General features: G+C 42.9%; 1 protein-coding gene across 1 annotated transcript in view; it reads right to left on the reverse strand.

Moving 5' to 3' along the window:
* Nucleotides 1-550: 550 nt before the first annotated feature.
* The window catches only part of nlk2 (nemo-like kinase, type 2), a 72,925-nt gene continuing 59,103 nt past the window's right edge, over nt 551-14,372 (reverse strand). Inside the window, exons 8-11 of the mRNA XM_046862866.1 lie at nt 7,262-7,348; nt 6,374-6,572; nt 3,353-3,446; nt 551-1,319 (exon numbers count right to left, since the gene is read on the reverse strand). Coding sequence (XP_046718822.1) covers nt 1,265-1,319; nt 3,353-3,446; nt 6,374-6,572; nt 7,262-7,348 — 435 coding nt within the window. The 3' untranslated portion in view covers nt 551-1,264. The remainder of the gene's footprint in view (nt 1,320-3,352; nt 3,447-6,373; nt 6,573-7,261; nt 7,349-14,372) is intronic.

Genomic DNA, 14,372 nt, shown 5'->3' on the forward strand with positions numbered 1-14,372 from the left:
GCTGCTTAATAAATAAATCCACCCACTAACAGGTGCCATGATGAAGAGATCATCAGTGTTCTTTACATAATGTTGCTCATAATGCCTGATCGGTGTATATATATAGTATCAGTCGCTTCATGACCACAAGAAACAAAGCACAAATGACACAAGGAAGAGATTTGTCACTCGCTATTGTGACTGCAGGTCAAGGGATACCACTCTAGATTTGCCCTAGAACTAACACCTGAGGGACGCCGCTCTCTTTTTTTTTATCCTATTTATCCCAGACGTCTTGTTGCTCCAACCCAGATTCCCGCTGCTCCTTTATATTTCGGTACGAAATACTACGTGAACGCCATACGACTCGTCGGGCGCCGCCTACCACAGCAAAGTGGCATACAGAGGTCATCTAATCGGCTTTGCCATTAGCGTCTCAGCACTGTAGCGCAATCCGATGTACTGAAATACTGATTTTTGTGTGGTAAATGCATTTAAAACGCAAAAAAAAGAAAGGAAGGATACGACGAATCAAAAAAACTAAAAGACAAATAAAAGCAAGAAGGCGCTCTAAAAATAATTCACTAGTATTAAATAAATTAATGAAACAGTGATGAGCTGGGAAATGCGCTAGGAGGCTGGGGTGTGTGTATATGTGCGAGAGAGAGAAAGAGAGAGGTAGAGAGTGCGATTTTTTTTTTGCTGTACGGAGCGATTGCACCCATTTCCTCAATCAGCGAATAAATAAAGCATGACATACAGAGCGAATGAACGGCAGCAGCGTTCCTTCTGTCGGACACGCGTTCGAGTCCACACGGGTCGTCCTTCCGTCTTCATCCATCGGCGTGCGACCGTGTGTTTCGACACACTTCTTTCTTTCTATCTCTCTCTCTCACACACACACACACCTACACAATCCACTGTACAGACTACAGAGTAGTGAAAATACTTCTAAACTGCGCCAAAGCCCCGCCCCCCTGCCTCTCGATTTATTCCCAAGCAGTCAGCAGTGGTTGCTTCTTTACAACTTCATATAGGTTTAGTAGGTATTACAGTACACACACACGTCAGCCGCTCGGGCTAAGTGCTAACTCCAGTGAAATGCTACGTTTTTTTTTTTTCCTTTTTTTTCTTCTTTGAGGGGCATCAGTAGTCCAGAGGTGCGTATTCACGGGTGTTCGTGTGTGTGTGGGGGTGTGTGGGGCGGGTGGGCGTACGACCACCACCACGGCCACCACCTTCATGTCTTCATCTTCATCTCAATGCTCACGTTCGTCGTTCATCGTTACTCCCACACCAGAGGAGACGGAGGCATCTCGGAGGGCTGAGCTACCGTCGAGCTAAAAGACGGACGGATAAAAAGGGGGAAAACAAAAAAAATTGTTTAAATCTTTCTACATTTCATTACTCAACTCTCAATGCACAAACAGAGCTTTTAATAATTATTTGAAATTACAGTGGAACCCGGTTATGTCGATGTCCTAGGGGGTCGCCAAAAAGCATCGAGATAACCGATGATCGAGATAAACGAAAATCAAAATGGCGGCAGTATATTAACGTGCTTGAAATTTCTTTATGTACATGATGTGCGTTAATAAATGAGAATGTGCATGCACGTGTTTTTGGAGGGTTTTTTTACACAACAGCGTTGCTGCGATTTGTTTGATGAAGTCATGATATAAAAATACATACAGTACATGTTTATCTGTCAGGAATCCACCTGCCACGCCCCCTTTGGTGCCCCCTTCAGCGTGTCAGGTGCTTTCTCGGCCGCTTTCTCTGAAGCTCCCGGCTTCAATCGCGCACATATGGTGCTTGTTTATCATCATCACCAGCTCCTATTTAAACTTCCACACTCTCACTGTCCGTTATTGTTGGTATATGTTGGTTCACGGCGGTCGTTGTTATCGCTCATGCGTATCCCAGTACGTGCCTTCCCACCGGCACTCTCTCAACGGCTGCGCTTTTCTTCCCAAAGCGCATTGCGGATTCCCCCCCCCCCCCCGATCCTGGCGTTGTTAATTCTATGCTTTTGCTGCTCATCCCACGTTCTCCCTTGTGCTGTTCAGTGCCGCGCTTCTACTTTCGCCTCCCGTTCATCGCATTACATTTAACAACAAAAGGCATATGTGCACTAACTAACAGCAGAGATTCACCAGTATACAATACAACACCTGTAGCAGCTGTAAGCCTTGATTTTTCCGCCACTTTCATGAGTTCTTCTGCGGCTGCACCGAGATAACCGACGTTCAATGGCAAATTTTTCCCCCCTTGTGCTCGAGATATCAGGGTTCGGCGACATAAAAAAAGTCGACATAACCGATTAAAAAATGCTAAGACAAAGCGAGAATTTGGCGGTTCCACTTCAAAAACGTCGACTTAATAGGGTTGTCGAGGTAACCGAGGGCGAGATAAGCCGGTTCCACTGTACATTATATATCGTTTAAATAATCGGATTTTCCCAAATTCAAAAAAAGAAAGAGAAAAATAAAATAAAGTGTACAGAAAGAATGTATTGTGATTCAGCGCATCCCATAAAATTGCCATGTAGAAATTTTTTGAAAAATTTATTAACTAACTAAAAGAGAGCTACAGTTTCTCACACTCTAAATTTGCCCTAGAACTAACACCAGAGGGACGCCCTTTATTTAAATCCCATTTGTCCCATTTGTTTTCCCTAAAAATAAAAAAAATAAGAATCTTGAATGATTAAATGATAATAAACATTCAAGTGTAAATGACTGCTAATTTATTACACGTGTCAAAAACCCAGGAATAACCAACTCCAAAAACAATTCCAATAATTTTGCTCACCAGCTGATGGATAGCAAAATATGAGAAAATAAAAGCTGGAATTCAGATCTATTGTCTCATTTATACCTTTTAAATCCAATCTTTCAGCCTTGCTGTTCTAAAACTGCTTATATATTGACTGCAATCAACAAATAATTTTTTATAGCCTACAGTGCAAACTGAGTTTTTAATTCTATATATGTAGATATAATTATTTACTATTTGGACAAAAGTTTGTGGAAACCTTTTTTGAACATCCCATTCTACATTGGGTGTTATAATAAGCTCCACTCTTCTGGGAAGATGTTTCATCATCCCAATAGGGTTTATAACTCTATAGTAGGAGATCTTCCACTCGATCTCATGTAAAACAGATCTTCAAGGAGCCGGCTGTGTGCACAGAAAATTTCAATCCAAAGACGTCAGATACAATTGTGAAGAACCACATATGGCTGGAAAAGACTGGTGTCCCAATATTTTTGTCCATATAATATAGTGTAACTCACTTTCTCTCTAACTCAGGCACTGAGACAATAGCTCCCTCTTCTGGGGAAAAATATGAAAAACATCAGCATCTTACCTAATAAAGCTTTTGAAAGCAGCGGACTGGGGATTTATACATAAAGGTACCCGGTTCCCCTTCTGCTGCTCCAGGATGAACTGATGAATGATCTCTGTGTGAAGGGGGAAAAAAACCAGACAAGACAGGGAGGATTATAAGATGAAAAGAAAATTGTGCTAATCACATTCCTCATTATAGCATAACCACAAAAATAAATAAAATCCTTGCTAGAAAGAAAGAAAGAAAGAAAGAAAGAAAGAAAGAAAGAAAGAAAGAAAGAAGACAGTGTAAGCAAGAATTGAGAAAAAGGGAATAAAGAAGTGATTAATAAAAAGGAAGGAAATAAGGAAGGAAAGAAGGATTCATGAAGAATAAAGAAAGGAAGGCAAGAATAAAGAAAGGCAGGGAAAGAAGCAAGGAAAGGAGGATTAATAAAAAAGAAAAAGAAAGAAAGCGAGAAAATTAAAGAGAAAAGAGTGGAGTGAAAGACAGTGTAAGCAAGAATGAAGAAAAAGGAATGAAGGAGGGATTAATAACGAAGGAGGGAATGAAAGAAGTAACGAAGGAGGAAGGATTAATGAAAAATAAAGGAAGGAAGGAGTGATTAATAACTGAAGGAAATAAAGGAAGGAGGGCAAAGCTGAAAAAGTGATTAATGAAGAGAAAGAAAGAAATAGATAGAAATGCAGAGTAGGAATAAATTAATGAATGAGTGAATGAATGAATGAATCATTGATTAGAAAATAATTAAGGAATGAAGGAATAAAGAAAGGAGTGATTCATAAAGAAAGAAGAAAATATTAATATTATATATATATATACACAGTACAGACCAAAAGTTTGGACACACCTTCTCATTCAAAGAGTTTTCTTTATTTTCATGACTATGAAAATTGTAGATTCACACTGAAGGCATCAAGGGCTATTTGACCAAGAAGGAGAGTGATGGGGTGCTGCGCCAGATGACCTGGCCTCCACAGTCACCGGACCTGAACCCAATCGAGATGGTTTAGGGGTGAGCTGGACCGCAGAGTGAAGGCAAAAGGGCCAACAAGTGCCAAGCACCTCTCGGGGAACTCCTTCAAGACTGTTGGAAGACCATTTCAGGTGACTACCTCTTGAAGCTCATCAAGAGAATGCCAAGAGTGTGCAAAGCAGTAATCAAAGCAAAAGGTGGCTACTTTGAAGAACCTAGAATATGACATTTTTCAGTTGTTTCACACTTTTATGTTATGTATATAATTCCATATATAATTCCACATGTGTTAATTCATAGTTTTGATGCCTTCAGTGTGAATCTACAATTTTCATAGTCATGAAAATAAAGAAAACTCTTTGAATGAGAAGGTGTGTCCAAACTTTTGGTCTGTACTGTATATATACGAATTAAATTATAATTATTACTATTATTATATTAAAGGAATTTAAATGCATTTTTTGTGTTAATAAAAGGGTATAAAATATACAGCCTTCAAATCCTCAGGATCTAAAGAACATGAAGAACTGGCTGATGTCCTGCTGCTTATACACACAAACTGACTCAAACTGCCCCAAACTGCCCCTCTCCTCTCCTCTCGTCTCCTCACATGGCTACATGGCCTAATGTGCTTTTGGTCTCCAGGCGTGTGGTGTCCAGCCTCGCTAATCCAGCACTCACACAGAACATGCAGGCCATGAGGAAGAGGAAGGAGGAGGAAGAGCAGGGCTATTTTAAACCGATCGACCACTGCTGAGGGAGGGACACTTCTGAGGGAGGGACACTGCTGAGAAAAGGACACTGCTGAGGGAGGGGCACTACTAAAGGAGGGACACTGCTGAGGGAGGGACACTGCTAAAAAAAAAAAAGGACACTGCTGATGGAGGGACACTGCTGAGAAAAGGAAACTGCTGAGGGAGAGACACTGCTGAGGGAGGGACACTGCTAAGGGAAGGACACTGCTGAGAAAAGGACACTGCTGAGAAAAGGACACTGCTGAGAAAAGGACACTGCTAAAGGAAGGACACTGCTGAGGGAGGGACACTGCTGAGGGAGGGACACTGCTGAGGGAGGGACACTGCTGAAGGGAGGGACATTGCTGAGAAAAGGACACTGCTTTGGGTGGGACCCCGCTGAGGGAGGGAAACTGTGGAGAGAAGGACACTGCTGAGCGAAGGACACCGATGAGGGAGGGACACCGCTGAGGGAGGGACACTGTGGAGAGAAGGACACTGTGGAGAGTAGCCCACAGAGAGAGACGGGAAAAAAATTGCAGCAGTGGGAAGCCAGGCAGCACAGGAAGAGCACAGATTACCACATAATGGCATGATGTGTTCATGCTCCCTGTGCCAATCCAATCCATTTACACAAAGAAAGAATGAAAGAAAGAAAGAAAGAAAGAAAGAAAGAAAGAAAGAAAGAAAGAGAGAGAGAGAGAGAGAGAGAGAGAGAGAGAGAGAGAGAGAGAGAGAGAGAGGAGAAGGCCAAATACAGCAAGCCAAAAGAAATGGACAATATAAATACAAGAAAAAGTGGACAAAAGACGAGAAAAGAGTGTCAGAAATCAAGATTAACAAAACAAACATTAAGAAAGAAAGAAAGAAAGAAAGAAAGAAAGAAAGAAAGAAAGAAAGAAAGAAAGAGAAATGAAGAAGAGCAGTTTGCAGGTTAAAAATAAGGAAAGAAGGAAGGAAGGAGTGATTGATGAATTAAGAAAAATAAAAACGAGAAAGAAAGAAAGAAAGAAAGAAATGAGTAATTCATGAGGAATTAATTAAGGAAGGAAGAAAAGAAGGAAGATAGAAAGTTATAAAACAGTAAAGGAGTGATTAATAAGGACTGAATGAAAAAAGAAAGAAAGGAAGGAACGAACGAGTGAAGAAAGGAGAAAATAAGGAGCAATTAATGATTTGAATGTGGAATGAAGGAAGAAATGAGGGAGAATAAGGAGGAATGAGTGAAATAAGTAGGAAGTTGCAATTAAAGATTAAGGAAGGAGCGATTACTACATAAAAAGGGAGGAATGAAGGAAGAAACGGAAGAGAACGAAGGAGAGACTGTACCTTTGACCTGCCGCACTGATGTCAGATTTTTCTCGAAGCCGTCGTCGAACTTGGGGTTGGTGACGGGCTCGAAGTCGCTGGTGTAAACTCGACCAGACGACGTGGTGTAGCAGCATTTACACATGCAGGTGTGGTAGCGCAGGCGTCCTTCATCCAGGTACGGGTGAGCCAGAGCATCTTTAGCTGAGATCCTCTTCGACTGCACAGAGAAACAGTGATCACAAACTAAATCTTTATATCTTCCTGAAATATCTGGGACATTATGAGTTCTGCATAGAAATCAACAGCTAAAGATGGAGATGTGCAGACCTGCAGTAACTACAGGGGAATTAAGTTGATCAGTTACACCATGAAGTTATGGGAAAGAGTAGTGGAAGCCAGGCTGAGAGAAGAGGTGACCATCTGTGAGCAACAGTATGGTTTCATGCCGAGGAAGAGAACCACAGACGCATTATTTGCTTTGAGAATGTTGATGGAGAAGTATAGAGAAGTTCAGAAGAAGTTGCATTGTGTGTTTGTGGATTTAGAGAAAGTATATGACAGGGTGGAGAGAGGAGTTGTGGTATTGTATGAGGAAGTCAGGTGTGTCAGAGAAGTATGTGAGGGTGGTGCAGGACATGTGTGAGTACAGTGTGCAGCAGTGAAGTGTGCAGTAGGAACGACAGACTGGTTCAAGGTGGAGGTTGAACTGCATCAAGGATCGACTCTGAGCCCTTTCCTGTGATTAGAAGGAAAGTCTGCCAGAGTGAAGGGATTAGACTCTCAATCTGAAGGTCATATTCAAATCCCAGCCATACTCCTGGGCCCTATGAGCAAGGCCCTTAACCCCATCACTGCTCTGTCGTATGAACACCACAAGGTTAATGTTTCATGCTAAGTTGCACTCACCGGGTCAAAGACCAGCATCCTGCAGAGCAGGTGAACTGCCTCATGGGTTGCCTGACTGGACAGGGTGTAAAGGACAGGAAGGGACGGCTGTGGAAAGAGAGAGAAAAAAGAAGATATAATTCAACAAAATGTGCATAATAAATAATAATAAACCTTTTGAATCCAGAATCGAAGCTGAACGTCACTGGATGGAAAGAACACAGTGAGGGTTAATAAGAGTTCCTCCAAAATTATGAAGCCAAATAACTCAGTGCTGAAGAAGCTCATAGAGCTCCAACAAAATCCTTCCTTCCTTCCCTTCCATCTTTCCTTCTAACTTTTTATCTTTACCTTCATTCATTTAAGCCTTTCCTGTCTTTTATTTTCACCTTTCCTTTATATTTTCTTTTTTTCCTCCCTTCCTGTCTTTTATTTTTCAGTGTCCACCTTTTCTTTGATTTCCACCTGTTTTTCCTTTATTCTTCCCACCTTTCCTTCCTGTTCTCCTTTTCTGTCTTTTCCCACTTTATACTTTTTATCCATCTTTCTTCTCATTCTTCTTTATTTCCTCCTTTTGTTCCTTTCTTTTTTCTTCTTGCTATTCATCACTTTCTATTTTTAAGCCTTTCCTGTCTTTTCTCTCCTTTCTACCTTTCCTTCCTTCTTTTCTTCCTTCCTTCCCAACTTTCGTTTCTTCTTCCCTTCTTTCTGTCTTTTAAACATCTTTTTATTAACACCTTTCCTCCTGCCTTCCTTTCAGTCTTTCCAATCTCCCCTTTTTGTCTTTCTTCTTTTGCACCTCACTTATACATCCATGCATTCTAACACTCACTCTCTTTCATCCATCCATCCATCCATCCATCCATCCATCCATCCATTCATCCATCCCAACCCTCACTCCTCTCTTCCTCCCCATCCATCCATCCATCCATCCATCCATCCATCCATCCCCTCACGATCCCGTCCCCTCCCCATTAATCCATACATTCATCCATCCACCAATCCTCATTCCCACTCTTCCTCCCACATACATTTATCCATACCATCACTCCCTCTCCATCCATCCATCCATCCATCCATCCATCCATCTATATTCTCCCTCCCTCCCTCCATCATCTATCTATCCCAATCCTCACTCCATCTTTCCGTCCCTCTCCTCATCCATCCATCCCAACCCTCACTTCCCCTCCACCCATCCATCCATCCATCCATCCATCCATCCATCCATATTCTCACTTCCTCTCTTCCTCTCCATCCATCCATCCTGTTCATAATTCATCTCAAGTAAATGTGTGTGCACGTAAGTAAACTAGAGGTTAATAAGAGTAAATCATGAATCTGATGAACCTGATCTGCACATGAACGCAGAGTTCCTTCATAATTATGAAGCCAATTAATGCCTTCATACTGCTACCAATTACACACCTCCCATTATCAGTGCTGCAGGAGCTCCTGGAGATCTTTAAAATCGAGTTATGAATGTATCTTTTTTCTTCCCACTTTTTCTCCCTTTCAGCCCTCCCTGTCTGTGTCCCCTAACTATTTCTTCTTTTCCTCGATCCTTTCCTCTATTTCTTCCTTTCAGTCTTCTTTTTCATTTTTCTTTCCTGTCTCTCCCCCTTCCACCTTTCCTTCCTTCTTTCTACTTTTCCTCCTTCATTTCCATCTTCTTTCCCATTTTTTCCCTTCTTTCTGTCTGTCTTTACAGTACATCTTCCTTTTTTCTTCCCCCGTTACTTCTATTTTTCTTCCTTTCCTTTGTTCCTTTCAGTTTTCTTTAATAATCCCCCTTTTTTTCTTTCTGCCTTTGCTCCATACCTCCAGACTTTCCTGCCTTTTCCCCCCTTTCCACCTATTCTTCCATCCTTCCTTTCTGTCTTTCTTTTATTCTTCCTTTTATTCAGTCTTTTTTTTTACATCTTTCTGCCGTTCTTCATAGAAACCCTTGCAGACATTCCTCAGACGGTTCAGGACAGTGAATGGTGCTCAGGCCGCTGACTGTCTGGTACGTTATGGTTTGTCCTGACAGGCAGTGATGTGTGTGCTGATAGCAGAGGAGGATGTGGGACAGCACCAACAATGAGCCGGGGTTATTTTTAACCCTGTCTAATTATCTCCTCCGCCCACCCGGCTACCTCGCCTCGCGTCTACTTGCCTGCAGCACTGATTAAAAAGCCCAGCGGTAATCGTTTGTTTTCCCTGACTACATGGTGGTGGTGGGGGGTGTTTGGAGAAAAGACACAAGTGCTGGCTGGTGATTCAAACTCGTCAGGAGAAGTCTGACCAAGCGGAGAGCCTTGGGAGAAAAGCAGAGAGATGAAGCAAAGAGGACGTAAAGGAATGAGTGTTCTAGACCAAGACAACACCTTCGGGACTGAGATATAATGGAAAGTATGAAAAAAGCGAGCGAGGCCATTTATGTGCGTGCAACAGGGCAACAAGGCAACAAGGTAACAGGGCAACAAGGAAACAGGTCAGCCGGGCAACAAAGTAACAGGGCAACAAGGCAACAAAGTAACAGGGCAACAAGGTAACAGGGAAACAAGGCAACAGGGCAACAAGGCAACAAGGAAACAGGGCAACAAGGCAACAAAGTAACAGGGCAACCAGGCAACAAAGTTACAAGGCAACAAGGCAACAAAGTAACAGGGCAACAAGGCAAGAGGGCAACAAGGTAACAGGGAAACAAGGCAACAGAGCAACAAGGTAACAGAGCAACAAGGCAACAAGGTAACAAGGCAACAAGGCAACAGGGCAACAAGGTAACAGGGCAACAAGGCAAGAGGGCAACAAGGTAACAGAGCAACAAGGCAACAAGGTAACAGGGCAACAAGGCAACAGGGCAACTGGGCAACAAGGTAACAAAGCAACCGGGCAACAAAGCAACAGGGCAACAAGGCAACAGGGCAACAGGGCAACAAAGCAACAAGGCAACAAGGCAACAGGGCAACAGGGCAACAAGGAAACAAGGCAACAAGGCAAGCCGTAAGAAGTTTGGACACTGTGGGCGTGTTGCTCTGTGGTGCCCTGGTGTTAACAGGAATTAGATTAGGATTAACCTGAGACTTTAACCCGAGGTTTCAGACAGATGAAGAGGAGGCTGAGAAGCTCTCCAGGCCTCGTGATCAGAAAGCTCAATTAAACTAATGTTGAGTCAGGAAAGCCGACGCACAGCATCATCAGCACGGGCTTCCAGCTCCACTCTGACACATTCCACCCTCACATTACTGACTGAGGGAGTCATCTAACTCACACACACACACACACACACACACACACACACACTCACACACTCACACACACTCACACACTCACACACTCACACACTCACACACTCACACACACACACACTCACACACACACACACACTTCCAACAATGTGGTGCTGAGATAAGAAACACAGTTTGGTTTCACTGCATGTGTCTATTAAGCCAAATATCTGCATCTAAAGTGGGACATCATACATTTATTAACACATTCCAATAAACCGACTTCAGAAACCAGCAGATTAATTTTAACTACGAATAGATGAATGAATGAAGGAATAAATGATCAAATAAACGAACAGATGAACGGTGGAATGAATAAACAAACAAATGAACGATTGAACGAAAGAATGAAACAAATAAATGACAGCATGAACAAACAAATGAAGACCCAAATGAAGGAAAGAATGAATGAACAAATGACTGAGCAAACAAATAAATAAAAGAATGAAGAAACTAATAAACAAATGAATAAACGATCAAACGAATAAACAAAAATTATTGAATGTATGAATAAATGAATGAATGAACAAAAGAATGAATAAACACACAAATGAAAGTAAGAATGAATGAATGACAAGGATCGAATGAATAGATGAACAAATACATGCAATTATGAATAAAAAGGATGAAAGAAAGAAAGAAAGAAAGAAAGAAAGAAAGAAAGAAAGAAAGAAAGTGCATCATGTCACATCATGTCTGAGCCCAAGTGAAAGTAAAACCTTTCCCTCGCTCATGTTACTGTTCCGCTGAGTTTTCAGGAATCTGTTCAGAAGATTTTCTATGTTCAGCTCTAATAATGTGTTTGTGTTCACGTACATCCATCCAGTGCTCTTAGAGAGGAAATTAGAATAAGAGAGCAGCATTGTCAACCTGTTATCATTGTGTGTGTGTGTGTGTGTGTGTGTGTGTGTGTGTTCTAAAAGACAACAGCACTGGCAAAGTGTGAAATTATTTGAGGTAAACAGGCTGCTCTCTGTGCATGAGTGTAAGTGTGTGTGAGGTGAGTGTGTGTGTGTGTGTGTAAGGGGTAAGAGTGTGTCTAAGGGGAGAGTGTGGAGTGGAGTGTGTGTGTGTAAGGCACAATGCAGTTTAGTGTGTGTGTGTGTGTGTGTGTGTGTGTCTAAAGGGGCAAGAGTGTGGAGTAGAGTGTGTGTGTGTGTGTGTGTGTGTGTGTGTGTGTGTGTGTGTGTGTGTGTATAAAGGGTGCAATGCAGTTTCGTGTGTGTGTGTGTGTGTGTGTGTGTGTGTGTGTGTGTGTGTGTGTGTGTGTAAGGCGAGAAAGTGTGGAGTGTGTGTGTGTATAAGGGGCACAATGCAGTTTTGTGTGTGCGTGTGTGTGCACGCATGATAAGGGGGCGAGAGTATGGAGTGTGTCTAAGAGGCGAGAGAGTGTGGGGTGGAGTGTGTGTGTGTGTGTGTGTGCGCGTGTGCGTGTGGTGTAACGGAAATCTAGGCTGAAAGGCAGAAATAGAGAGATGGGTGTTTTAAAGGCTAAAGTGTCATACCGAGATTTGGAAGCAGCAGAGTTGTATCCCAAACGCCCCCCCAACCCCACACACACACACACACACACACACACACACAGATCAAAGGCTTTGAGTTTTGATTGAAACGGCAGATTTGAGTTGAGTGTGACAGCAGTGATACAGTGATGAAGCCCAGCAGGTAAAGGAAAGCTCCAGACGCTGAAGCCTCGTCCTCTCAGATTCCTTCCACACGCATTTTCTTTTTAATTGCTCAGGAGATGGAACACAGGATATATAGCGAGTGTGTCGTTTTATTCTGAAACACACAGAATGGACTTCAGCAGTAGCTCCAAAAACTACGGCTGCATCGCAAACCCTGTATTATATACGATTAGATTAGTTAGTATTTCCCAGGTCCTTATGTCAATCAACAACTGCCCCAACTGACCATCTTTTGAACATCTCATTCCACATTAATCCCAAGATGCTGTTGGGAAGGTGGCAGGAAGTCGGCGGCAGTAGACTGACTGCACCCCAGACCTCCTCACCTCACCTACATCAGTACCTGACTTCACCAACACCCTTGTGACTGAAGGAATCTGCACAGATCTCCACAAAATCTAATGGAACATCTTCCCAGAAGAGTGGAGCTCATCATGACATATATGGCATTAGGGGCCTTGCGCAGGGGCCCAGGAGTGGCAGCTTGGTGTGGCTGGGATTTGAATTAATGACCTACAGATTATTTCTTCAGATTATTTCAACATATGGTCACGTGACCTACGTATGATCAAACACAACCCCCCCCAAATGTCTAGAACCCATGAAAAACGTGTGTAATGTACATGAGGGAACCTCTCGAGGTTTCTTCCTCGTGCCATCACAGCAAGGTTTTCTTCTCCTTCATTAATACAAGCTGAAATGGTCTAGAAATGAAGGAGTGATCTCGGAATGAAAACCTTCACGAGGCACGTTTGGTTTTCTGCTGACGCTTTTGTTTCCAGGACAGTGGGAAATCTTCTGCGTGTCCTGAACCACCAGCCTGGGAATATTGGCCTGCGCTAGTGCGGCTAGTTACACCGGCGCACCGCTGGGGGTTACGGAGAAGGTCAGGCAGCCATCTGCGCCTTAAAGCTGGGAAAAACATGAAAGGATGAGGCCGGCCACACACACACACACACACACACACACACACACACACACACACACACACACTCAGAGTCCACCTGGGAGGCCACATCTGCCCCGGTTCTTAATACCCAACACTCCTCTGCTTTCCATACCCACTGGAGTAGGAGTTACACAGTCCATCTTCTGACCATCAGCCCACCCTCTGCTGCAGACCAGGTTTGCTGAGTGTGTGTGTGTGTGTGTGTGTGTGTGTGTGTGTGTGTGTGTGTGTGTGTGTGTGTGTGTGTGTGTGGGTGGAAACGTGATCACGCCGTCGGCTCTTTGAGAAAAACAACAAGACCTTGGCAACACATCTGTCTCTGGATAACTTAGCGGCTTTTCCCACACACAGAACCCAGGTGGTGCAGGAGATAACGAGGAGCAGAGAATCCACGAGCCACCATTCAACCTGGTTCTCTTCTGTACAATAGTTCATGAGAAGCTCTACAGCCTTACATCTCTCTCTCTTTCTCTCTCTTTCAACTGATGCATAGAGCTCGTTCTCTTTCACTCTCTCAAATGACCCTAAGAAATCTCTCCCTCTATCTCTATCTCGCTCTCTTTCTCTGGACTGATCCTAACAGCTCTCTTTCAAGTTTTCTAAAAGCGTGTTCTCTCTCTCTCTCTCTCTTTTATTCTTGGACAGATATCCCTCTCTCTTTCTTTCTTTTAAGATTCAATCGTTGCTTTATTGGCAAGACAAATATGGATACTCGTATTTTTAAAGCACAGAACTTACAGATACAAAACTCTCTCTCTCTCTCTCTCTCTCTCTCTCAACTGATCCAAAGAGCTCTTTTTCGTTCTTTCTCTTAACTGACCCTTAGAAATCTCTCAATCTCTCTCTGTTTCTCTCCTCTGTCTTGGATCATAACAGCTCTCTCTCTCTTTGTCTTACGTTGGACTGATCCCTGAGCTCTCTCTCTTTATCTCAACTGACCTTGCTAAATCTCTCACACTTTTCTCTGGACTGATTCTAACAGCTCTCTCTCTCTCTCTCTCTCTCTCTCAACTGATCTCACTCAACTTTCTCTTTCTCTTTCTGGACTGACCCTGACAGATCCCTTTCTCTCTCATTCTTGCTCTTTTTTAACTCGTTTAAAGAGCTCTCTCTCTCTCTCTCTATCTATCTATCTATCTACATCCATTGTGAGCAATCTGGTGTCAACGGCTCACTCCCTGAGACAAAAACCTCCAGATTCACCCAGAACTCATCCTCAACTTCTG

Source organism: Silurus meridionalis, chromosome 12 (assembly GCF_014805685.1).
Source record: "Silurus meridionalis isolate SWU-2019-XX chromosome 12, ASM1480568v1, whole genome shotgun sequence".
In the NCBI taxonomy this organism is placed as follows: Eukaryota; Metazoa; Chordata; class Actinopteri; order Siluriformes; family Siluridae; genus Silurus; species Silurus meridionalis.